Source organism: Apis laboriosa, unplaced genomic scaffold, assembly GCF_014066325.1.
Source record: "Apis laboriosa isolate Shangri-la unplaced genomic scaffold, ASM1406632v1 scaffold70_cov154, whole genome shotgun sequence".
Classification (NCBI taxonomy): Eukaryota; Metazoa; Arthropoda; class Insecta; order Hymenoptera; family Apidae; genus Apis; species Apis laboriosa.
The window spans coordinates 352,330-380,223 of record NW_025224195.1 but is presented as its reverse complement, the minus strand read 5'-3'; the positions used below and the strand labels follow the sequence as shown (position 1 = coordinate 380,223).

At 25.8% G+C, this 27,894-nt stretch overlaps 3 protein-coding genes and 1 long non-coding RNA gene across 10 annotated transcripts in view; 1 reads left to right on the top strand and 3 right to left on the bottom strand.

Annotated features, from left to right (window-relative positions):
- The window catches only part of LOC122719134 (protein groucho), a 91,795-nt gene extending 87,833 nt beyond the window's left edge, over positions 1-3,962 (top strand). For all 6 annotated transcript variants that reach the window (XM_043944723.1, XM_043944720.1, XM_043944722.1 and 3 more), the window contains one exon: positions 655-3,962. In XM_043944723.1, the coding sequence (XP_043800658.1) occupies positions 655-762 (108 nt within the window). In that variant the 3' untranslated portion in view covers positions 763-3,962. The remainder of the gene's footprint in view (positions 1-654) is intronic.
- An 833-nt stretch (positions 3,963-4,795) lies between these two features.
- Positions 4,796-11,928, bottom strand: LOC122719172 (integrator complex subunit 3). 2 transcript variants are annotated; one of them, XM_043944774.1, is made up of 10 exons: positions 11,659-11,928; positions 10,680-11,278; positions 9,985-10,546; positions 9,720-9,915; positions 9,128-9,293; positions 8,488-9,033; positions 8,326-8,419; positions 7,847-8,214; positions 7,115-7,691; positions 4,796-7,003 (listed from the first exon to the last, which is right to left on the bottom strand). In XM_043944774.1, exons 1-10 carry the CDS (start codon positions 11,731-11,733, stop codon positions 6,929-6,931), a joined length of 3,258 nt encoding a protein of 1,085 aa, XP_043800709.1. In that variant the 5' UTR covers positions 11,734-11,928; the 3' UTR covers positions 4,796-6,928. The 2 variants fall into 2 exon arrangements, with proteins under 2 accessions (XP_043800709.1, XP_043800710.1); XM_043944775.1 differs by having other exon boundaries at positions 9,128-9,266.
- Positions 11,929-16,708: 4,780 nt separating this feature from the next.
- On the bottom strand, positions 16,709-18,433 carry LOC122719171 (small glutamine-rich tetratricopeptide repeat-containing protein beta-like). The gene is made up of 5 exons (XM_043944772.1): positions 18,210-18,433; positions 17,778-17,987; positions 17,523-17,676; positions 17,324-17,424; positions 16,709-17,237 (listed from the first exon to the last, which is right to left on the bottom strand). Exons 1-5 carry the CDS (start codon positions 18,231-18,233, stop codon positions 16,989-16,991), a joined length of 738 nt encoding a protein of 245 aa, XP_043800707.1. The 5' UTR covers positions 18,234-18,433; the 3' UTR covers positions 16,709-16,988.
- A 1,703-nt stretch (positions 18,434-20,136) lies between these two features.
- LOC122719193 lies at positions 20,137-22,200 on the bottom strand. The gene is made up of 2 exons (XR_006347532.1): positions 20,733-22,200; positions 20,137-20,595 (listed from the first exon to the last, which is right to left on the bottom strand). It is a non-coding gene; the product is annotated as an uncharacterized LOC122719193 (long non-coding RNA).
- Positions 22,201-27,894: the final 5,694 nt, after the last annotated feature.

The following is a 27,894-nucleotide window of genomic DNA, read 5'->3' as shown; positions in this document are numbered from 1 at the left end:
TTATATTTTATTTTATATTTATAATTTACATTTTTTTATTATTTAACAAAATTTTTAAATTTAGAAAATAATTCATAAATGATAACAATTGCTATATATATATATATATATATAGCAAATTTTTATTTTCTGTTAAAAAAAAGCTATTCATAATTAATTATCTGCATAAGATTATTAAGAAATAAATATCATGTAACCATTTATTGGAACTCTTTTAATGTCGAGTGCTTAACAGAACAATAACTTTAAATACCTTGCTGCTTTTGTATTTGTTTTATTGGTTAAATTAAAGACAATAAAGTATAATAAATACAAGTTTAAAACTATGTAAAATTTAAAATACATTTTAATACAATTAAATTTTAAACTAATATTTTTAATTAAAAAATAATCTTATATAAATTATCATTTAATTTTGAGCAATATATATCTTGCACATAAAATAATTTTTGATATTTTTTAGAAGTTTCAATAAGAGAAGATAATCGATATCAGATATATTTTTTATTATTTCATCGAAGATGAAGAATAAGAAACATTATCACAATAGATAATCTATTTCCACACATAGCGTTAGATGTATCATGCCATGTATAACTTTGCTCAAACAACTTCAAATAACCATATAAGAATTCATATTAATTCTTTTTGCAGTCGAAGGAGTCCTCGTCGGTGTTGAGCTGCGATATTTCTGCTGATGACAAGTACATTGTGACCGGATCTGGTGATAAAAAGGCCACTGTATACGAAGTGATTTATTAGATGCGTACGGTAAAGACATTTTACGTTTCCCTCCCTTGGTCGAAACTTGAACTGTTTAATGCTCTCCCTTCTCGTGGGAGATCTTACAAGTGAGACTTTTTAGCAGCCTTAGGAACTTAGACTGTTACTATATTGTGTATATATACATAACAAGTATATTAACGGTAGAAATTGCGTTCGAAAGAAATAAAGCACAGACGAACAAACGAAAAAAAAAAAGAACTAATGCTAATTATGATGATGGTTAAGAAACCAATGTGTGTGCCAGAGAAAAATCTGTATATGTATATTTAGAAGTTGCGTGTGCGTGGCCCAATTGTACCTACGACCATGTGATTTAACGTAGAAGAAACTTTCTTTGTCGCGTGTATACAACGAGAATGTGTTAATGGTACGTTACCAAACAATTTTGCATGCGCATTAAGTGATCAGAGCCTTGCAAATGGTGATGCTAGATACGATTTCGTATATGTAAGTACCTAATTATAAAATCAACACGCCCAAAACATTATACGACAGATAGCATGAAAACAAACATTGGAAATCTGTCTAACGAAAAATTATACTTGCTCTCACTTACGGTAATTTTCTTCGAAACTTTTACAATTTTTGCAAAATTGTCCCTTAGTATAACTACAACCACGATATCGAAGTATATTATTGCTCTATATTTGGAAATATAGTTTCGAGAAAATCGTTGGCTGTAGCTATCTTTAATAATGCGTTTTACTATAGATCAGAAGCAACTATAGTCTTCTGTCGATTAATGTTGTCAATATAATATTTTATGCTGATAGCAATATGTTGACATCAATAACAACAAATACAATGAAAGATGAATGCACATCGAATTATTTATTTCGTATAAGTTGTTCATTTCGTTCATTTGGAATTAGTTGCAAAATTCGATCGTTCAGATGTTTTTGAAATAACATGCAAAAAATTTATGGCAAGTTTATTCAGAAGTTTATTTAAAAATAAGTTTAATGAAAGAATTATTTCTATTTGAAGATAGAAAAAAAAACCTGACCTGTATCATGAGAGCAGTGTTGTGTATTGTCTATATACTATCAATTAATTTTAAATATATCAATGAAAAATAATTGCCTTTTCTATTAAAATAAAATTTTATAAATAATCTGTTCCAGCAAATACTTAGGTAAGTAGTTGCTTAATTGCAATCTGATCAAAGTTAATGAATCAGTGTACAAATGAATGATTTATAAGCATAAGAAACATGTTATAATATTAATTTATAGACTTTTCGGTTAATTAGATTACGTTACATAATTACGATAAATTAATAAAAAGATATATATTAATATAATATCATATAATATAAAAGATTAATCATTTTAATCTTATCAGTATAAGTATCTCACTAAATTGTATCCGATTTTTTGTATTTTAATGCTTTAAATATAATATTTTAATATTATTAAATTATCAAATATAAAATTTTTTTAAATTATTAAAATTTTTTAAAATTTTATTATTTTATTATTTTATAATTGAAAATAATTTTCAATGAAATATATATATATATATATATATATATATAATAAATCAATTTTAACACGTTATGAAGAATATTTGGCTTCCTGATTTATGCGCATGTACATTGCGCAGCACGTGACGAATTGGTTAACAAGTGTGTAGAAATATAATCTCATGGTTTCTTGTGTCTACAAATTATTCGATCACATTATGAATTATTTTACTGTACGCTACTTACGTTTCAAAATATACAATCTTTTCAGTGTATACGTTTGAAATATATTTATCGTTTGAAAAATGTGTTAATGTATAAAATAGCAATATCGAAACATGTACAATGCTGCTCAATATATTAGCACAAAATTAATATTTCGGTAGTATTTTTTAATATTTAATTTCAAGTATATTTTGTTCAATTATATTCATTTTAAATAATTTTAAATCACTTGAAAAGACAGTTTTATAAAGAATAATTGCATTTTATGATATTAAAATTGTATTAGTTTCGTACTATGAATATAGCCTTTCTTATGCTTATTTCCGTATAATAATAATAATAATAATAATAATAATAATAATAATAATAATAAGCACAATATTTCCGTTGTTAATCGTATCAATCAAACTTTTGCGTGATTGTGCTTATGTGCATATGAATAATAAATGAATCCTTGCAAAATCTGTTTTATCTTTATCAATAAATTTGTTTCACTATATAATTTTATGTCATGCTCAATATGTTTATAAATACATTTGTAATTGTAAAGTACAATCACATGCACAAATAAAAGAACTATTTCTTTAAGTTAGAATAAATATCAATTTTGTAGGCAAATTCTGGTCTAAATTGGTAAATTTTTAGAGATAAACATTTATAGTGGGCAACAAGTTTCATCTGTCCTGATTGGTGAATCTTATAAAAATTAGTATACAATAAAACAAATATAATGGGAACATTTAAATCGTTTCTATAAAAGTAATGATATTAAAAAGAAATTATAAAAAATGTTAAATAATAATAAATAATATTACTCTTAAACCTAATCTAAATCTGATCTATAGATAACCTTGATGAAAAATATTTATTCAAATAATATGTCATTTTTTATTCGTGAACAATTTAACTTTAACTGTGCTGATATAAAATCTTTTGCTAAATGTTTGATTAACGATAAAAAAAAATAACAGAGATAAATAAAAAATGTGCAGATAAATCTTATGTGATTATGACCATTACGCGATAGATATGTAAATATAGCTTAAAAAGTAAAGCTTATTGATTTATTTTGATATTTTTTTGATTAAAATTTTTGACCAAATACAGGACAGGTGTATATTATAAATTACTGAAAACAAAACTAGTAACCAGTTATAAGATTCGTTATTTCTCAATTGTATGTTCATAAAATTAAGTTAATATTTGGCGCTTTTTATACACTCTTTCCATATAACAATGTTTTCGTTGTAAAACATGTACGTGTGCACGTATGTATACGTAATGGATAGTAAATAATTATGTGATTTCTATCTTACCTGCAATATAATGATGAATGATGATTTTGTAATCATGCTACACATACAGAGCACATACACGAATACACATATGAAAGAGACATGCGAATGAGGAATGTAACAATTCAAATGGATGTATATGTACATGTATAGCGCAAAAGTATCAAGTAAAAATGACGCATCTTAAGAAATGTTTTTGGAAAAATAAAGATCTATTCCATTTTTCCTCTCTAGCTGTAATAATATATGAAAATTGAATACGTATTATATTTTTATTTATTGTCTCGCGTCAAGACAATTTCTCTTTACCTTCTGAGTGTGATAACGAAAAAATCTGAAAAATGAAATAAATTCATTTTCGTCAGGAAAATTCACATTGTGTATAATTCTACAGCTCTTCAATATATATCAGAAAAATAAAATTGCGTTACATATGTTACATGCCAAATTGGACAAAGTAATATGTAATTAATAAATGGCAAATAATAGAAGAAACATATCTCATCGAATTATAGGTGTTTCCATTAATACTATTTGTAATGCCATTGCATTTTAACTAATACTTAACTAATACTAATTTACTATTAGCTTTAATAAGTTGATATGAGTTTAATTTAGTAGTTACATGGAGAATAGTAATATAAATGTTTTACTATCAATCGTGCAATTTTAATCAAATGCACTTAATGTACAATTTACGGATATTATGTGATGTAGCAGGATTTAACTTTACAGAATTTTTTATCATTCTTCTTTAATTTGTCACTATTTCGGTAAAAAATTGTACATATATTACAAACAAGTTTAAAACTTTTTTAACATTCATTTGTTCGTTATATAATTTGCGCGTAATTACGTTGTTTTATAGTTATTTCATATTGTTCGCATTATGTATACACATAACTATAAAAAGAACAATACTATGACAATCTTCAAAACCGATTATTCTCGCTGAAGAAAATTAAAAAAGGGGAGGGAAGAATCTAGAGAAAGAGGAAACAAACGATAGGAATCACAGGTTTACTTCCGGTAATTTTTCGATGTATTTACATTTACGTGTATCTGTGTGTACAAGATCGTTAAAAACATTAAATGTTTATGCTCGCGTTACGATAATATATTCATATATTTACATGTGTATCCGTGTGTACAAGATCGTTAAAAACATTAAATGTTTACATATTTATTTTCCGTATTGCCCCGCGCATTGTTAATTTTGCAATTTTTCTTATTTTTTATTTATTTATTTTTTTTTTTTTGTTTTACTTATGTGTCTGTGTTTGCCTCTCTTTCTCTCCCTCGTACTATTTTTCATCCTTTCATACTATTTATATACTCTTTCTTTTGCATTCATTCAGTCATCGATTTTAAATATTTTCTCATATAACGTCACAGTTTATATACAAGTAGAAAAAACCTAATAACAATATCAACTATCACACCTTATACACCATTAAAAATGGCTAGTACGTACAATGTACGCGTATAACTAAAAAAACATTCGTACTGGCTGAGATATTCGTCTTATTTTTCTTTCTGTTCGTAATGAATTATGAATCGTTTTCGATAAAATCGGAAATACAAACACTCTTCATGAAAAAAAAAATTAGAATTTTGAAAAATTCTCGTACATATTTATATGTTCGAACATTCATGCATAACATACAAATTCCGTTCTCTCTGGTATGTACAATTAGAAAATACATAACACAGTTACTTATACAAGTAACCGATTTTACAGGAAATGTACAGAGGTGAACGGTGATATTTCACGCTTACGTTTTTCTAAGACTTAAGTGTACATGACGCTTCATTTTATACACGATGGAAGATATTCCTTTATTTTACTATTTAAATAATATCCATTTTTGGAACAATACAATACCAATTATATCTATAATATAAAGTAGTAAATTTATTCTATAAAAATACTAAAGGACAAATTTATAAAGAATAAACATTGCATATTAAGAACATATAGTCCTTGTAAATACATTATAAATATTATGACAAAAAAAATACATTTTTCTTGTATTTTTTCTTTTTTTTTCTTTCGGTTAATTAAATTCGAATATTTGAATAGAAACGTAAAAAGATTGTTCATTAGTCATTGTTTTAGAAACAAAACTATTAAAAGAATAGACCTTGCATCGTGTAAAATATAAAAATTGTTGCGTCTTGAGAATGATTATGCTTACTAAGCGCAGACGTAAAATACATTTGGTCGTAAAACTGTACGCTTCGTGCTGGAACGAGGAATTCTTAATACATCCTTATTCTCTTGCAGAAGGTTCTTAATCCTAAATAAAAAGCTATCAACGATTTATATAAATTGCGTTCACAATTTATGGCAACAAAAGTAACCATTTTTTCTTTGTTAACTACTTTGTGAAACGCGAGTCTTATAATTATCATATAATGAAGAAGAAAAAGAAATAAATTTGGACAATAGGGTCAATTATACTAATCGCAAAATTAATAAACAAATTATTAATAACACTAAGCACAATTGTGCCCGCATTTTTTGATACCAACCACAAAATTGGATATGGATGGCAGATCTTCATTTCTTTCTTTCTTTCTTTCTTTAGAAATAAAGTGATTATATAAAAAGATATTTCGTATCACTTTATCTTTAGCAATATTGCCAGATTCAATTTTCAACTCTTAAATTCATATTTTTCTGAATTTAAGAGTATATCGAAATAATCTAATTTATGACTAGTTTTGTGCCTCTCGGTAACTTTATCTGACAGATACATGATAAAATTTTTCTTACCCAAAACAGAATCCAGAATATCGATCTGTCATGACAAGTTAATCTGTCATATGTATTTACCTAGAAAAGCTATAACCAGTATTTATAAATTTTCTTCTCATTAAATATCACATACATTCTAGTAAATATATCTTTCATTAGAATGTGTTTGATACAAATAATGAAATTAATGAAATTACAGAATCTGGCAACACTTATTAGTGTTTGCGAAATATGTGTAAGATTAGCATTATTTCGCATTCACTGTTGACATATACTATATGTACAAGTCGCGCTAGATTTATTACGTATACTATATTATCTTACTATTCTTAAGGCTAGTTTAGCTTGCTGCACACACATAACGTGGTCCATGTGACATTTGAAGACACTGGGTGGTCAGTCGCTATCAGAGCCCACTGGATTAATTTTTTTTCTTTTTTTTGCTTGTTTTACATTCACAATTTCTTCTTCCTATATTATCGCAATTAAATTTTGTTAATAAAAACTATAATAATTTAAATAAAATCAAAGAAAAAAAAGAACTATAAATTTAAATTATTTTTACATCATTTTTAAATTTACCTCACTGCTAGATGTACTATCCAAATGATATCGAGGAAGTGGCCTTTTTGAACTAGATCTCTCCCTCGTATTAGCACCAGTTTTCCTATGACCTCCTTTACCACCAGCACCTCCACCACCTCCAGCTGCTGCTGCTGTATGTTTTCGTGCCGAGCTTGTTGGTGGAGGTGGAGGAGGTTCATTCTCTTCATTAACTTCTGCGAGAGCAAATAAATCTCCATAACTTTTTCTTAAAGAATCACTACTAGCTGCTTGTGCTTGTTGCAAAGCCCTTTGCATTCCTTCGGAATGATAAAGCTGCAACTCAGCAGAAGACATACAATGTTGTCGTAATTGATCTAAATGACCAAGAACTTGTTCACCAGTGGGTGGACCAGGCTGTTGATTATGTTTAGCGCCAGATCGTTTCCGTTTATTTGGACTCGTAGCAGGATAACGAGTACTTAGAAGATTCGCAAGTAATTCTCCAAGTTTTTCTTCATAATCACGACACCAGTAACGTAACGCTGCTACGACAAACATATCTCCATCCACGTTTTGTCGTGCAAGCAATTGTCGCAGAAGTTCTAACGTTGGCCTATTAAATATTATTAATATTAGATTAAATTTTAATTATTTAATTTCTTAAATAGATAATAATAATAATAATAATAATAAAAATAATAATAATAATAATAATAATAATAATTTCTTAAATAGATAATAATAATAAGTAATGTAAGTATTGATTACTTTTCTTGTTTAAGCATAAACAATATTGATGTTAGTGCTTCTGCGTGATCTCGAAATTGTAATTTGGGTAAAACAGGCAATACATATTCAATTGGAAAATCATGGGCAAAAATAAGTTGCCAAAAACAATATTGTTCAAAGGTTTCCCAATTTAAACTTGCTGTCAAAAGTGATGTAAATGATTCCTTTTTTAACATTTTCAAATGTCCTTGCATTATTTGACAAACTAATTCTTGTAATTGGCATGCATCAACAGTCGAAACGACCAAATGCAATAATTGAATATTTCCAAGAGTTACATTTTGAAAACCCATGTATACATCAGGCACAAGGTAACATAGCATAAATATGTTGTCTTCGTGACAGAGCTGAAAAAAAATTATGCATTAAATAATAAAAAAATAATAAATATAATTAAATAATATAAATAAAAACTTAAATTTTGATCAATTTATTAAATATAATAATTACTTACATACCTTCAAATCTGATACTAAACATGCATCTAACTTTTTCTCTCTATGAGCACAAAAATCTTTATATACTGATGCTTTAACATCATTTAATACATTACTGTAACAAATAATTAAGAGGATAAAAAACATATTTTTATTTATTATTTGTATAATTTTTATACAAACCTTTGTTCGCCTTCCCGTTTTTCTTCTCCTCTACCCCAAACTTTCAAAAAATAAAGTAACAAGTAACCTATCCTCGATTGAATGTTCTGCATCTCTGCAAGTACTCGAGCTAAAAGTTTCCGTCTATTGTCTTCTTCTTTACACAATTGAAACTGATTTCGAAACATAACAAATAACGGTGTGCTTATACTATCAGTCAAGGCTTCTTCATTCAAATTATCTGATGGAAATATTTGAGATGTAATTTGTGAAGATAAAATAGTTGATATACAAGAAGCCAATGCTGGTATAGTTTCTGCATCTATTTCATCTTCTACAACCATTTGTACTATCCTTTCCATTGTTTGACACCTCACTTCATTGTCTGTTTCACTATGCAAACTTTCAATAGCAGTCCTTAACTCTTCTGGTTCTAAAATTAAATTTAATTGAGATGTAATATCTTCTTTTTTCACAACACAATTTGCATTTTTTTGTTCGTTTTTCAATTTCACGTTAGCTAATGGAACATCTTCTTCATCTTCTTCTTCAACTTTATTTACTATCCTATAATATTATATATCATTTATGATATAATTATATATTTAATATAATAATTAAAATACTTTAATAATTTAATAATTAAAAAAACAAGGCTGACCTTAATGGCATTTCTTCTTCTTCATCACTAAAAGCTGGTTCAGCATCTTGATTTATATGATTATTTTCAACTGGTGTATTTACTGCATTTTCTAGTGTAACTCCTGGTGCAAGATCCTTATTAAGTTCCTCCATTTTACCTGAATAGACAGGAACCTTATTTCCTGCTTAAAAGATCATGCAAAAACCAAAGTTAGTAAGCAATAAATGTGCTATAAGCTTGGAAAAACAGTGAATAATAAAATGTTAAAAAAAAAATCAGAAGTTTTAAATTATATTTAAAAAGAAATGTATACACATATTATTCTGATATGTGATTTGTTAAAACAATAATTAAGCTCAAAATTAATAAATATAAATATTTTCTATTTATATTTATTTAATGTGTATATATATAAATATATTTATATTACATATTATTAATATTTATATATATATTTTTTAAATAATATTAAATAAATTTTTTAAACTTTAAATATGTATACAATATGAAAAAAAATTTTAATATAATGTGCAATAATAAGCTATTTTTAGTGCTCCAATTTTAAATAATTTGGGTAAAATAGACATGCAATATTCTGCATTAATTTTACCAGGATCAGCATTAGGTGGTAAACAAAATTCTTTGAACGTTTCTCTTATTTTACTTCTCAATTCACGATCTAATTTAGGACTGTCGAATAATGGATAAAGACTTGGCAAAACTCGTTTCTCTAAAATTTGTCTTAGAGATGAAAAGATTCCATTTCTTACTTTCTCTGTCAAAGGTGGATAGAAATTAGGTATTATCTGTAAACAAAAATTATTTTTCAGTAATTTAAAATTTGTAAATTGTTAAAGTCACATATAATTACTTACCCTGCATAAAAAGTCTAATAATGTGGCAGTGACTGGTGGATGGGATCTCATAGAATTGTGCATGACAAGAATTGCAGGTTCAATGTTCATAATATTATCCTTTTCAGGTTCAAAAAATAACCAATCATAAAATAAAGCTAGTTTAGCATTACTTGCAGCTACAGTTGATGTACAAGTTGTAAATAACCATCCTATTACTGCCCATCGAGGTATAATATCTGAACACAACAACTCATTTGTTGGATGGATAACACCAACAATAAATCGTATAAGATCACATCTCAAAGATTGTGATTCTGGTGTAGCCAGGTACTGCCGTTGAAACCAATCTTGATATCGTTTATGATTACCGAAACGCACTTGACTGGTTAAAAATACTAATTTTCTTTCCATATCTGGTGTAAGTCTAGATTGTAGAAACCTTCTAGAAGTCCTAGTTTGTAAAAGTTGAAGGACACCATTGAAATTTGGACAAAGAGATTTTGGATTAAGAAGCATATCTTTCCAAAGTGCTTCAAATTCAGGTATTCGTGCCACATTTTGTAATAGGCGCACCAAATCCCTAAAAATATTAATGTTTTTATTTATTTATATTTGATAAATATAAATAAAATATTTTATAAAATATTTTATAAATATCAATAAAAATATTTTATAAATATAAGTATCAATAAAAAAAATCTTTAATCATTTACCTTCCAATAACCAAACAATCAACCATACGTTCTCTTATTAAAGATACAGTAAAGGTAACTTCTTTTTGACGTAAACCAGATAAATGAGGTGCATTATGATCTTCTATTAATCGTAAGTAGGTATAAACAATGGATGCTACTAAAAATGGAAATTTATCTAGCCAAGGTCGATTTTCTTGAAAAATGTCTAAAAGTGCATCAACTAAGAACAAATTTCGTGGTGAAATATCACCACCAGCTGCATGCCTTAATAAACTTAAACAAAGATTATCCACACTAGCTACACTGGTTCTTATCATCTCTCTTAATAACCATAATAATTGATTTCTGGTTACATCATTTAATCGTAAATATCTTTCAAGTACTAGTTGATTAAGATGTACTAACACAATTGCAAGACCATCTCTTGTAATTAATGTTAAGTCTCTATAACTTTTGGCTGCACTTTGAGGATCTGTCAAAATAACTACTAACAATCCCAATGAAACTTCTTCATGTGTCTTGTCCTTACACACAGCATTATTTAATGTATCATGGGCTTCTTTTTCAGATAATCCTGCAGTCAAATTTTGGAGCACCGTATAACATTTTTCAAATTTCTGAAAAAAAATAGTTTTATAAATGAATATAAAACAAATTTAAAAAGAAATCATAAAATTATAACCTACTTTATACCATAAATTATGAAATCACAAACACATTGCTGTCATTAATAAATATATTTTATTAGCAAATCTATATATGATTATATGTATTATTATTGCATTTTTGCTAGATTTTAAGTATTAACTATTAATGAATATTAGAAATAATTCTGAAATTAATTTCAGAATTATGCAAATGATTCGAATATTGCCGCTAAGACGCGTGGTTCGACGTGTGGCGCCGCGCGGTCAGCGACGTGCGCGACCGTCGCAACAATGGCGGAACCCCTAGCACCCGATACGTATCCAGTGACTATTTGAAATATTTATGTTACCTCTTCTAAGTCGTCCTTATTCTCTATACAACTCGTGCTGAGTAATCGGGACGCGGGAGTTTTCGTTTGTTCCATAGCTGCTGACTGGCCCACGGCCGTCCCGTGAACGTTATTCCAGGCCCTGTCGAGCCCTCAGCCCTCAGCCCTGTGCCCCTGGCCGCTTGTGCTCGCCTCCGTGCATCGTGATCGTCTCACTGCCTGTTCGTTCTCTATCTTTCTCTCTCTTTCTCCTTCCCCACTCTTCGTCTCTCGCGCGGTCTCTTCACTCTGTTTATTCCTTACCACGGACCTCCCCGACTCCCTGAACTGTTCCGATGCGATTGCGCATTGATACATGCGCCTCGTCGCTTCTCGGCCTCACTTCGTGACGTGATTGCTCCCCTCCACTATTACCAATCATTGGTTCGACCAATCACAATTTACCAACCCGTACACATGATATTGGTGGGGATACTGTAGAAAAGTAGTGCGGCTAGCAGGAACGTATTTATTAAAGGTGTTCATCAGAGGACGGTCACCTTAAAGTGTCTCTGAACTGTTGAAGCAATGTAGTACTTGTCATGTCAAACTTCGTGCAAAAGAGTTTATTCTTCCCGCGTTTAAACGGTTCGTTTAGATATCATATGACTATGTATTGATTACTTTTTTCTTGTAAAGACTATAGAACTACACATTACACGTTATATATAATATTATAAATTATTATATAAACACATACTAATGTTTATTATTATTAAAATAGATTGTAAAAATATAATATTTTATATATATATATATAAAATATATATATATATATGTATATTAAATCAGATCTTTCGTATTAAACTGTAAAGTAATAATAAATTTTTTTTTTTAAATTTTTAGTTAATTAAACGTAAATAATGAATATACTATTGCATAAATTTGAAAATTTCAAGATTAGAATTTATAATATAAGAGATAAATGAATATTTCAATATAGTTATTGTAATATCCAAGATAAATTAAATAAAATAACATGTCATTAAAATATATTCAATAATAAAAAACATAATATTAATTTAAAAGAAATAAGAATGATCACGAGGTCATCGGCATCTATAGTTTAAATTACTTTGAACTTTATAAAAATAACTCAATCATTATTATAACAATAGAAACAATATAATATTAAAAGTAATATTATATATAAATAAGTATATGTAACTTTTTTTTAAAAATTCATATATTTTAAAAACAAATATATTTTATGATTGGAATTATATAAAAAATTATAAAAATTATTAATATAAGGGTTCTAAATCTATTTCGTTTTTAGTATAGATACGTACCTATGATCTTCAATTGCGCATGCGCATATCTCTATGTATGAAGAGGCTATTCGACTAATCGCATTGGGTGTTTCGACCACGCTTTCCGCTATTCGTTTCCTTGTGTTACTTGTGGACGTATTTACGTTCTTTTTCGAATTCTTATTATTTTGTGATTACGAAAATCATGTGCTAGCTTTAAAATTTAGTATTTATTGTAATTATATTAATAACATTTTGTTGGATATATAAAATTTCTGCGCATCGATACTTTCGTGAAACGTCAACCTAACCCTCAATAAGTGCAGGAGTCACGAACCTGAAATTCCATTATGATATATAAGGTTTTCCTCCAGGTATCCGTGGTATCCATTTTCCTTTCTCTTTCTTGTTTTAATATGTATAATCATTTTCATCTCCTACTGCATTATTCTTTGTTACTTGGTTATGGTTCAAATCGAGAACATCTTTATCTATTCAAATTTTTTTTCAAACAGAATTTTATTGATTTATAAATATTAATAAATAAAAGTAAAAAATTATAATATTTGATTTTTATTGTTTTAATGATATATGTTAATTGATTGCTATTTATATTATTTTAATGATATCTTAATTGGCTCGAATTATAGTAAAAGTTAATTATAAAAATTATTATTAATCTAGGATTTTTAAATAATTTTAACTTGATCTTAGAAATAGTTATAAACTAAAGTATAATAATTTTTATTAATGAAATTAGTATCATTTAAACCGTATAAAATGGTCTTTATGAAATATAATTCAGTATATTACTTTTATATTTTATATTTTAATATAGTTTTCACATTATATTACAATTATCGAAAAAAATAAATATCAGATAAAAATTATGCATTACTAATTTTTTTTGAAATTTTGGATACAAAAATATTTAGCTATATTCTGAAGGTTTTAAGTGAAATAGAATATAATCTCCTACTTCTATAATACTTGTAAACGTCAATGGACGCATGCGCATAAGAAAATATCATGAATAGTCTCGTATCGTATAAGATGAAGACAAAAAAAGAGGAAAATATATTCAAAAATGTAGTAAAAATAATTTATTGCTGTCATTAATAAACGTCTGTTTATTAGAATTTCTTTTTTTAAACATAATAACGTTTATACACATTTCTTAAGAATTAATTAAACTTAATTAAAAAAAAATAAACTAAATATTTAAAAAAAATGAAAAATGAAACAATGTTATTCTATAACAATCGAAAAAAAAAAATTTAATTCTGCATTTTTTCAGTTTTATATTTTTTGTTTTAACTAGCATGTATTCTACAGAAATTTCAAGTATTTGCAAACAGAATTATTTCTATATTAACTCTCAAATATCTCCCAGTTCTCCAGAGACATCTCATTCAACCCCTACAATTAGGAAGAGTTCAATGGAAACACTTAGAGATACTATTAATAAATGAATCTGAAAATTTTCTTTATCTAGATTTATTTTAAGGATAAATGCTTTTAAATATTTAAAAATTCTCATTCATCATATTTAAAAAGTTCTCAAGAAGGTTGACTTAGAATTTGATAAAATATGAGAAATTCCAGTTTTTCTTTGTAAATTGTTAATTATTAAGTAATTAAATATTTTTGTGTTAAATTGAACACCAATCAGAAAGAATAATTAATGATTCATATCTATGCTTTTTGGAGATGGCAATGAAGAAGAAGAAAATTGGATTATTTAAAAATGATTCAGAAATACATAAAAGATATAGGATGAAAGAAGTCTCTGAAATCTTATTTTATCAATTTGAAAGATGTATTATTATGATTATCATATAAACTAATCAGATATCTCAAATAGGATGTGTCATAAATGCATTATAATCTATATGAATTTCCATTCCTCAATTATTTTGATATAGCATCAAAATATATGATTTATTACATAAAAAGGAACTTTTAAGAAAATGAAAGGACAGGTTACCAATAATGTATAAAAATCTATTCCTTAATATATATAATATACAATTCTTGATGTATTTAATTTATTTAAATTATTTTTGCAATAAAAATTTACGAATTACATAATCATTTTAAACTTTGATTTATTTCATTAATTTTTTTACACTGATCTATCATTATGTTACTTTTTTACAATTATTTGTAATTGTACTCATATGCAAAATAATATTATGATTAATAACATTAAATATTTATGATTAATAATATGAGACACAATATCTTATATTAATAAAAGAATTGTATTCTGTTATATGTAAAGCTCTTTCTTTTCTTTTCGTTAATTAATTTGAAATTTTAAATAATTCAAAAAAATGAATATTTAAATAAAGCTAAATATTTAAATAAGAGCTACATATATTTGAATTTACATTTAATAAACTTTCAATAATCTATGGATAACAGTTTTGAGCACCTAATGTATAGCTAATGCAACTAAAAAAAAATATTACTACTATCTTTCATTAATGCATATTGTATTTTTTATATATTTCGTATAAAACTATTCTATTCAATACTGTTGTATTGTTTTATATTTTAATGTATATACATATAATTTTGTTATAATATTATACATATATATATTTATTGTGTATATATGTATAAAATTTTTTTTATTTTTGGAATGTTAATTTAAGAATTTACACAAAAATGTATTCATATGTAAAATTTACATTAATAAACAATAATATGATATTAATATTATTATTATAAAATATTATTAACAATTAATTTAGAAAGGATTTAATTATGCATTCTTTAAAATATTAATTCATTATATCAAAATTAATATAATTCATCGCATTGGGTTATAAATAGAAAAACCTATAATATTTATAATAATATTTATCAGTCTGTATTGCAATTAATATGTATAATTTTTAATTATAATGTATTCTCTTATGATTGTATTACAATGTTAATAATAATGAATAAATATTTTGAATTATTAATTTTAAAATAATGAACAAAAAAAGTAATCAATTTATAGAAAATTATAATGTAATTATGAAATAAGAGTTTAGCTTGTGGAAAATGTTCAATTTCAATGATTTAATTCAATCTTTTTTAAACAATAATGCAACTTTTTTTTATTATTTATGCACATTTATAAAAAATTATAATATTAATAAAAATATTAAATCTTTAAATGGATATAAATACAAAATAATATTAACATATAATTCTATATAGAAATTCAAAATTCGGAAGAATATATTAATTATATATATTAAATTTGCAATACAAGTATAATATATGATATATAAAATTTAAAATTTAAATAAAATAATTTATTATGTATATATATATATAATATATATATATATATACATATTAAAAAATTTTGTCGTTAGTTATTATTGGATAAGAAATTAAACAGTTCTTCTGCAATTGGTTATATTTACTTAAAATTCTTTTATGTTTATTAGTGATGAATAGTGCAAAAAATTGAGTGTAATCGCGCTCTTTTGATGTCAAAGATAAGATATTCGTTGTACGAGTCATATAAAGGTAATATTTAAATTATTTAATCTTACAATATAACTATATCAAATTGTAAATGACATAAATAATTTTTTGCTACTTTTTAAAAATTGAAACATTCATATTTTTTAAATATTCATATAATTTATATATAACAAATAAAATTTTTTTTATAATTTGGAATTTAGAAATATTTGTACTACATAACTTACCAATAATTATATTATCATTGCTTATTTCTATATATTTCAAAATGATTAAAGTATTTTTTTAGTAAATGGATTCAATTATTAAGTAGGAAATATTTGATATAAAAATTTTTAAACACAAAATATAAAGAAATACAGAAATTCTGGCACATGTTTTCAGTACTTTAACATTATTTAACAATAACAGAAGTATAAAATATAAATAGTACCAATATAATTTTCTGTTGTTTATGTTATCTAATAACATTGATTATAAGTAATCAGTGCTTTCCTGAGATGCTAAAAAGTGTATGATGTTAAAATTTACATAAAAATGCATGTATATCATTAATATCAAAGCACACTACGATTTTCCTTTTTTGAATCTTTGTCTTGCTTGTGCTTTACTATATTTGGGATGTTTTTCTTTTTCATTATTCATTTCAGTTTCAATATCATCAAATTCTTCTTTGTTATCACCAAAAAGATCCACTGGAGGTTCCAAAAGTGATTTTCTCTGACATTTTATGAAATAACGGAATCCTTTTGCAATACCAAAACCCAACATTGCTATAGACATTGTCAATAAGGCCATCAAAAGAGGATGTTGCATCTAATGAAAAAAAATCATTATAAAATAATTATTATAAACATTTATTTTAAAACTGACTTCTAAAACTATTAAATCAATTTAAATACCGTTAATGTAGGTTTATTTGTAAAAACATAATCTGCAATTACAACTATTACACCAAGTATGATACCAACACCAGCTCCAAGCCAAGGTATTTGTTGATCAGCTAAAAAATAATTTTACTATATAATTTTACTTATTTATTATATTAAAATATATAAAATATTTTTAGTATAATTATTTTAATATTATTGATACCAATACCTCGTTTGTCTTTAATTAATAATCGGGATACTCTATTCATTGCTTCTAAAATTGTTGGTTCATTTGGTTGAAGGGCTAAAGCTTTATTGTAAGATTGAAGTGCTTCACTGAAGCGAAATGTTTGTGATTCTATTTCAGCTTTTCTAAAATAACCCTATAAAAAGATTAAATATGCTATGATTTTATTCAATATATATAAATATATTTTGCAAAATTTATTTTTTATTAATAAACATAAGAATATTATAAATATACCTTGGTCCAATCAGGTTTTAATTGAATTGTCATTAATGCATCTTCCATTGCAAAATGATATTGTTGTAATTTTAAAAATGCAAATGATCGATTACTATACAAGGAATAATTTTGTGGATCTAGTTTAATGGCATGAGTATAATGAAACATAGCTTCTTCGTATTTTTGTTCTTTTACACACGCGTTTCCACGTTCCTTGAGATTTTGTACCTTCAATGAAATTGTGATAATGTAATAAGTACCGCAATATTAACTTTAAACTCTTTCATAACGTAATATAGATTAATTTCAATATTAATTTACATAAAAAGATGTTATGTAAATTATGTTCGTGTTTATGTTTTAATTATTAATTAATAATTATAATTATATGTTTAAAAGTAAAAATTATAAGTACTAAAATATAGATACGAAACAGTTATAAACGCTTACCTCTGCTTCGCGTGTGTTCGACATGTTTATATAACTTTGGCAATTAATTAAAATAAATTAAAATAAATAATTTTATAAATTATTATCTAACATATGTGTTATCATTGTCCTTCAGAGTAATCGTAGTTAATCTCTTATCTATTAAAAATAATCAACAATAAGAAGCAATCGAAACACCTGCCATGTCGTTTTCACCGGTAAGTACATGCGCGGTGAACATTGACATGTGATACTGCACTGCGCATAGTCCTCCACTCGTTGTCAACTGTATTATGTTAAAAAAGTTAAGTAAAATAAAAATACGTTGATACTTTTAATACACAGTATTTTTCCATTAAATATTGTTAAAAAATTATCCATATAAAAATGGACAAACGAATTTCATAAAATAAACAGATTTTTTTCTATTCGATTTGAAAAAAATGATCGAAAATTATCAAATAAAAAAGTTCCTATATTTCGATGAAAGTTTTTTATTGAATTAGATATGTATATAATGTAATATAATAATAATATGTGTATATTTAAAGTTGTTTTGAATATATATTGAAATACATGTGTACATAAGATATGTATTAAGAAATTTTGTATTTTTAATAAAAAAAATAGTTATAACCTCTTTTTATATTATAACCTTTTTTTTATATGAAACATTTTTCATCATAGATATAATAATAATGATATAGAATATAGAATAATAATGATATAAATCAAAATAATATCAGATAAAACAGATTGTATTTCATATATTTTTATATCATCAATTATTATATATTAATGACATATGTAGGAATATAAGAATTGAATTGATTCAATTTATGTGTGTATTTAAATACATATAAAATAGGGATATAATATTTAACGACAAAAAATAAAAATAGGAAAATAGAAAAAAGAACAAAGATTTTTTTTATCATTTTAATATTTGAAATTCTCCATTTCATACAAATTAAGTGGGGGCATTATAATACAAACTTAAAATATATACATCGATATTTCGTGAAACTTCTCAAATAACTATGCAACTCATTCATTTAATTCATAATCTCTAAATTTCTTTCCATTATTATTGATTGATTTATTTATTTTTTTATGTTTTTTTATTTCGCTCAAACCTACATCGTGTATACTGTGCAACGAAACTGGCAAGTCGTCTGAATAAATATTTTTTTTTAATTAGCCGTCAAAATTGATTACGGCCAATCTATTACTTTTAATAAACAGCATCCATAATATATAAATGGAGAATCGGATACAACCTCATTTTAGTCAGTTCGACGAATGGAATTAGAGGTTTCTCGACAAAACACTCTCTGTCCTGATTATCGACGAAACGACAGGCACTAATAGCGAGTGTCAATATTATTTTATTCAGATCGATTATTTGTATCAATTGCTCGAAAGTAACGATCTTTGCTGTAAAATTGTGTTTCAAATAGATTTTTCTTTTTTCTTTCTATTTTTCAATGACATTTATTGGTTTTCGTTTTTACTATTAATATATGATCACGATATCTTCGACCAAAAAATCTTGGTGAAAATAACGGATATACTGATCATTTTTCGAGTACAATACAAAAAAAAGATCGATATAACGGACAGATTAAAAATCCTTACAATTATTGGAGGACAAATGGCAAACATTTGTATTCTCGTCAAGTTGCTGTACTTATTATTGCCCAAGTGGGACGGAAGTCACGGATGATTTTGGCACTCCTGTTTTATTTTCTAACGCTTATTCACCTATGCGATCCTTTTCTATTTTTCCTTACGTGCCTTTTTATTTTTTATTTCATTTGTCTTTTAATAAATAAAAATTAACATTATAATATATTATTAACATATTAACATATCAAATCGCAAATATATGTGTATAAAGAAAAAAAAATTACAATTCAATATAAACATTTTTTTTTATTATCTTCTATTTTTTCTATTATGTTTAATTTTATTTTTACTGAATTTTAACAAAAAATTCAATAAAAAATGAATAAATTTTAAAACAATGTTATGCAAGTTTATCAGAAACAATGGAATACGATTAACTGAAGTGAGAATCACATAATTTAATTATATAAGCAGAATGACAAAACAAAATAAAAAAGAACAGTCAGGAAAGAAGTGAATCCGCACTGGGACGAAAACTTGTTTTCTACACGCAGCACGTGCGCAATTTGATCATTGAGTCGATCCGATTCTCCATTATCACGAATCGCCATGTTTACTGTATATATACGCTTTTCATTTTTTTTTCTTTTTGTTTTTGTTTTCTTTTCTTATGCACAACCCACATCAGTTATTGTTACTCGTTACTGTAAATTGTAAGTGTAAATTGATTTTTTTTATCCAGACTTAAAATACATTTTATACATACTCCGTTTACATTCTTGTGTAATCGTCACCATAATCGTCGTCGTATGAATTGTCAAGCAGTAGTCGTCATACAAGAAAAAACACAATATGTATTTAATTATTACATATCTATATCGTAGCTTGATCTTATTGTAAAAGCCATCGACTTACTCATATTCTTTTTTTCTTCATTCGACAAAGAGAACATCATCATTCTTTTTACATATTAATTATATTTTCATTACGTTCACAAGTTTCCATTCTAACCTCTTCTTGTTTCTTTTTTTTTTTCATGTTCCGAGTAGCATTTTTATAATTTTTTTTCTTCGTACAATTTTCACACGTATATATTTAACACGCACGGTTCTTATATTTTCTTCTTTTTTCTTTTATTCTCGAATAAAATAAAAGCACGCGGGGAAACGGCCGGAACTATGCGTGAAACAGAATCGTAGTAAGAAACGGAGGAAATTGTTTCGCGCAATAGCGTTCAGTTCTGTGTGCCTCTCGCCGATAACCACAAACTGAAGAGTCCACTGTAGAAAAGAAATTGTCTTTTTCTCTCTCTTTTTTCCCCTACTTCTCGTTCTTTTTCCACCGGTATACTTTGTTGCTATTCTAACTATATAATAGTAATTCGTCAACGATTATACCAGGCACGTTTTGATTTTGGAACACGAAGAAATCTACGTATAACGATTATATTTACGGGGAATATCCATGGACTCAGTTGTGTTGCAACATATATCTTTTTAGGTATTAATTAGGCATTAGATATAACATTAATTCGTTTCGTGAAAATATTTCAGTAGTAGCTGAAAACATAACCTTAACATCACAATTAAATCTTAGATCTACAATTTTTTTTTTATTATTTTAAACGAAAATTTCTTTACTATACTTAGTGAAAGTGAATATTAATTGAAGTAATTAGGGGATTATATACGTATATATTATAGAAATCATTAGGAAAGAAAAATTTCACTAAAATAATGATTTTATTGAATAAAATTGGAATATTTAAAATATATACTATATTAAGTGATAAATTTATGTTTTAGTGAACGATCCCCTAATAACTTTGTGAAATATTTTAGAACACTCGCGACTATTATGGGACATTGTGTTGCTAAAATAATTTATATATGCTCTTTATAAGGCAACAGGCACACGTTATCTAGATTTTTACTATAGTTTGATTAAAATACTGCATATGATATGACTTCATGAACAATTATTTGATTTACATATTTTTTTTGTGTTTACACAACACAAACAATTGGCCAAATCAAATTCAGATAATTAATACTTATTATGTTTTTTAAATATGCGAATGAATTTTTCGTATTAATTGTTAATACTTTTAATTATAAATCTTCTATATAAATTTAGGATTAGCTACTAACATTGATAAAAATATGCCAATTTAAAATTGATAATTTATAACATTTCTCGTGTATTCAACATTTAGACAAAAAATGTTCCCCGCTTACAAAAAATACAATTTTTTTTAACAATTTAATTATACTTGGAGATAAATATTGATCTTGAACCGTCGCAACATTGCACGTCCCAGTCTAACACTCGAGGATAACATAATCGAATGATTAACATATGTAATAACATTAATTAACATTAATAATAATAATAATAATAATAATAATAATAATAATAAAGAATAATAATAATTATCATAATAGCAATAATAATAATAATTGTAATAATAATTAACGGAAGAAAAAATGAGGGGGAAAGAAAAAGAAAGTAAAATAGAATATAATCAACAGAGAAAGAAAGATAGAGAATAATAAATCTGTTTCTTTCCCCCACATATATCATAGTTGTTCCGATATCGGAGAGAAATATACATATTTCTTCTTCTTCCATTTATAATCATTTATTATCAAGTTAAATCGTTTTCCTCCTGTCGATAATGTTCCACGCAGTCATTTATCGCACTTGCCAACAATATTTAAATATTTTTTTCTTTTTTTTATCCAGTTTTTGCCTTTGTGTGTATATATATATATATATATGTATGTGTGTATATATTATATATATATATATATATATATATAGGTAATGATTGCAAATATAACTATATAATGAATACATGAGCCTTTGTCAGGGGAAGCAATGCAGTGTCGTCAATAAGAGTTACATATTATACATATATCTATCGACGGAATGATCCATTCTATGGGATCATTTAATCATTTTACGTTGTATATTTGTATTTGCGCATATATGTGTGATTCTTTATTTATTTTTGCTTATCGTTCACTTATTCATCAAATTTCTTTAAATATAAAGAAAAGAGAAAAAAAGAAGGGAAAAGAGAAAACAACAAGTTTCGTTTTCTTTTCTATATCGTTGTCGTTCCATTTCCCCTGTTCCTTTCATTTTTCGAAAATAATGGAAAGAAAATGAAATTTTCAAAATCATTAAAAGACAATATTGGCCTTGATCGGTAAAGATGATAATAGCTAAGAGGATAATGAAAACTCCCAAGCTGCCTTCTATACATTTTAAGTCATCATGTTTTATAAATCAATTGAGTCATTCGATTATGTGAAGTAATATAAGAAGCACTTAGAGAATATAACTTTCTCTGATAGTATGCAATAATTTTTGTATTTCTTGATAATCGCATTGAAATACCAACCTCGTAATCATTCCATAGACAAAAGGCATCCATCATCGTTTTTTATCATTAAAACCAATGAAAACAATTTCGATACATCATTCATAGTGAGTACGAGATTAGTTCCTATTTCTTTATTATTACTATTTTTTTTATATTTTCTATTTTTTTTATATTTTCTATTTTTTTTTTTTTTTTTTTTGTTATATTTTTTTCTTTACAAACTAACTCTTAGTTTGATATGGGTAATAGAAATCATGTTTCTTCGTTCTCCTTTATTCTAATTTTCTTCACCGTCCAAAGTAACATTCATGATGATTTTTAATGAGTATATTTTATATACTTCTCTCTTTTTCGCGTATCACGAAGTTTCCTTTCTTACATTTAATTCGATTTTGTCCCTTGCTCGAGCACCTCCATGGATAATAGGATTTTATAATTGAACAAGTTTCTCAATAACTTCGATGTGACGGACAAAGAGGATGGTTGAACGTAAAAAGTCAAGTATTATTTAATTCTAAGATCATGTAATTAATCGATATCTACATTATTAATAATACGTACTATTGGTAATAAAAAATAAATAAAATATTTGTCCAATTTATTTTGTTTCAGTCAATTCGGAAACATTACGATGTGTTCGAGCAAAGTTTAAAATTACCCAATATCTATGTATATTTCTAAGGCTATTCCTGTACAAAATGATGTCACATGCTTAGATCATCAAGATTAATGAATGTTATGTATATACAAAAAATTACGACTTCTTCATGTCTTAACCTCTCGAATGTTTAAACATTATTTTTTTTGCTACAGATACATGCATACATACATGTTAACCCAAATTTTATAATAGGTTATGTACCCTTCGTATTGTATATTTGCAAAAATCAATTTATATATATCAAAACGTTAGCTCGTCGGACACATCATTATAATTAATTAAAACTTAAATGTTTTGATACAATAGCGATGTTTACGATTAATTTCGATGTACGTGGAAAGATTTGAAAGATCTTTCCTTGTTGATAATATTCAAATTATAAACATTTTTTGCGATTGTGAAATGTATATATTTATTATGCGAATCGTAAAAGCGTAGTATCGTATCGCTAACATAAAAACAATGACGAATGAACAATTCGCGCATTTTATGTCATTGTATCGAAGAAGTTAATATTTCGATTAATCGTGTTAGACAACATGGAATCAACGAAAGGAAAAAAAGTGATCACGGGATCCCATTCTATCATATTGCAAATATAGGTTTCCAATTGATGAGATTTCTTCATTGAATCTCTATCGAACGAAATCTTTATGCAATCTATGTTGTTACAAAGATTCTAACATCACAGTCAAAAAATATAGTACTATGCGATAAACAAACATGTTATACCGCTCGTCAGGTAACTCATTCGTCAGTAAAGATCTACTATAATAAGCAAGGAAGAAAATGACTATAACAATATTTCCAGGTCTAAATTATGCCCGTTTTGTTGTCCAATAACTTGTCACGATTATCCTTTCTCTTCCGTTTCCTTTATATCTTATCACATACGACAAACGATTTATGTTGCAACAATAAATGAATCTAATTCGAAATATTCGTCTCTCATAAGAAACTTTGGAAAATTTCTTCGTTGTTAGTAATATCTCTGAAAGCATTCGAAATCACATTTCGACGAGAAATTCCAATATCATATTGCAATGAAATGGAAATATTAGTATATTCACACATTATGTGTCACGCGAAAAAGAAAGAATATGATTGGAAATTAGTTTTTGTTGGCAATTATGATTTGCGCATGTACGAAATGCAGTACCGAACTAGTCACGCGATCTATACATCGTTTAATTAACTACTTAATGCACTTCATTTGGATTGATATGATTTTACGTATCGCATATTTTTCAACTTAATTGATTGATTTGTTAAAAACAAATGGAAATGAAACTTCCTTTATTCGAAAGCGTAATTTTCTTTGCTTGGGTATTTTATGGAAATCATAAATGAAATTGGAAAGTTTGCTATAAGATTGATATACCAGAACTGTTTTGTCAAGACACGAGATCTTTTTGTACATATGTTATAATGATCATAAAATGATGAATAGTGTAATTAAAAACCGGATTTTGTATAATCAGATAACCAGTAATATTAGATATTTTCTTCTTATAATTGCAATTTTTAATAATAAGCAATTTTTAATAATTTGTTGATATTAAATCATATTAATTAATTGATTATTATTTAAGATTAAATCAGATACTTGAAAATAAAACAAAATACATAAAATAAAATTTTAAAAAATGTTAAAAGATAAACAAATATATCTACGATTGTAACCAAATTATAAATTTTTATTTTCTAATAATTAGAAATATTGCAAAAGCTCTATTATTTTATGTTATAACATATCATCTAACAAAAATATTTATCTTTATTTCATTGAGTAGTGTTTTAAATTTTATCTAATATATTGCATGATTATTTTTAGCATATGATTTAAAAATATAGCCAACGTTAGTCATTTTAATTATGAATTTAAATTTAAAATATTAAAATATTGTAATAAACAATTCTGTTGATGAATATTTTAATTCATTTGTATCAAAATTCGTTAAAAAAAACTCAATCTTTTTCTAAAAATAAATAAATAAAAGAAAGCAAATTTACCTTCAATTGAAGTATCGAAATAAAAAATTCGAATTAAATATTGATTTAAATTTTCAATGGTCTTTGATAAAAATCTATTACATTTAATATTCTATTCAATGACTTAAAATATTTTTAGAACACACGTCGAAAAATATGATTAACAAATCACAAGATAAAATTTTGTATATTATATAACCTATATAAGAGAATTTTTTTTAATTCGTTTCTCATGTTTATAAAGATTGTATCCTATAAATTATTTTGATTTTTTTTCTTAAATCGTTCTCCTCGCTTAGCCACATGATGGAACATTATATTCATGCAACATTATATAACGAGAAATTTTTCTGTTATGTCAGGACGGCCGAAAGAGGCAGTGGAGACAGGGATAGACGAAAAAACTAAAATAATCTATTGCTATTCTTGTAATAATTTGAAGATTTGATTAATTGGAGATTTGATTATCGAAATTATTAGAATTATCGGGAAAAAAGTATGATGACAATAAATAATTAGAAAAAATCTGAAAAAGTAGTAATCTTCAATTATTGAGAATATATTTTTAGCACATGAATGTTTAAGCTTTTTAATCTTTGTCCTTTTAAATATTTTATTTTTTTTTAAATTTTAGAGAAATTGTGCAAATATTTTTGTTATAATTTCATTTTTAATAAGAGATTTTTATTATATTTATTTTATAATACATCTTAATTAAGCATTTGACACATAAATTTAGAAAATAAATTTAATTTATTTTTAATAAAAGTGAAAAATTTTAAAAACATTCACAGATTGAAAAGTTTTTCAATTTTGCTCAAGCGTTATAACGAGGAATTTTCTATCAATAGAAACACTAACAACAAGTTTGAAGCGAAAGACTTTGCGAAAAGAATGATCGAAGAAATCTCGTTTCAAAGAATGTCCAAAGCGTCGACAAATTGATAGGACTCAGCGACACTTTACGATTATTAGATGATTAACGATCCGACATTTAGAAAGAGAAAGGGGACCGTGAAAAAAAATATAAAAAAATCGACACCAATAAAACACCAATGAAAAATCTAACAACTTAAATTTTAATTTTATCTAAAGCGCGGCACATCATCTCACTTTTTTTTCGTTTTACACAACTTCCTCAACTAAGATACGAAAGTTCTCTTTTTAAAAATTTATCTAAGTATATGTCATTTCGATAATGATACGTTTTCTCCATGAACAAGGAGGAAATGAGGAGTAAGGAAAGGGAGACAGTTTCTTTGCAAATGATGCTTTTTTTCAAAACTCGTTAATACATGTTTCTAATAAGTTCCTTCTTTAGACATCAAAAGAAAAATATTTCTGAAAATTTTCCTCTCTTGTCAATGTTCACACGTATTAATATCATAAGAAATAATGCACATGGAATTACGCTAAATATATTGTATATATATATATTTTTATAATATATATGTATATATGTATAGTCATTATACTCTTGCTTCGCTAAAATTGGCACTTGGATTTTCTGCTTTTTTTCTTTTTATTCTTAAGCTTTGAAAAAATTAAAAAAAAAAGAATTTTAAAAAGGAAAAAAAGAAAAGAAAGAGAGAGAGAGAGAGCCAAAAATTGAAACAGACATAATAATTAATAGAATTTACTGGTCGAAAATTTTGATTCGTGAAAAAAGTCTGAGTATCTGATACTGTTCTTTCTTTACTTCGTATTAAATATTATACAATGACGTAGATAATAAGACATTACGTATATATACATATACGTACACGTGTATATATCTGAAAATCGATGATAAAGTGTGAATTATTTTTCGAATCAATCTTCCATTGATTCAATGACCTGAACATGATTATTTCGTCGTTTAAACAAATTTTTTGAGAAATTAACTAAGAAGATAAATATATTACTTTTTTTGTTAAATTTGTGTACAAAAACAAACAAATAGAGAAACATGATAATACCGAATAAAGAATGATTCATAAAGGAATGAAAATAAGATTATATTCTTTCAAAGACGAATGAAACATAATAGAAGA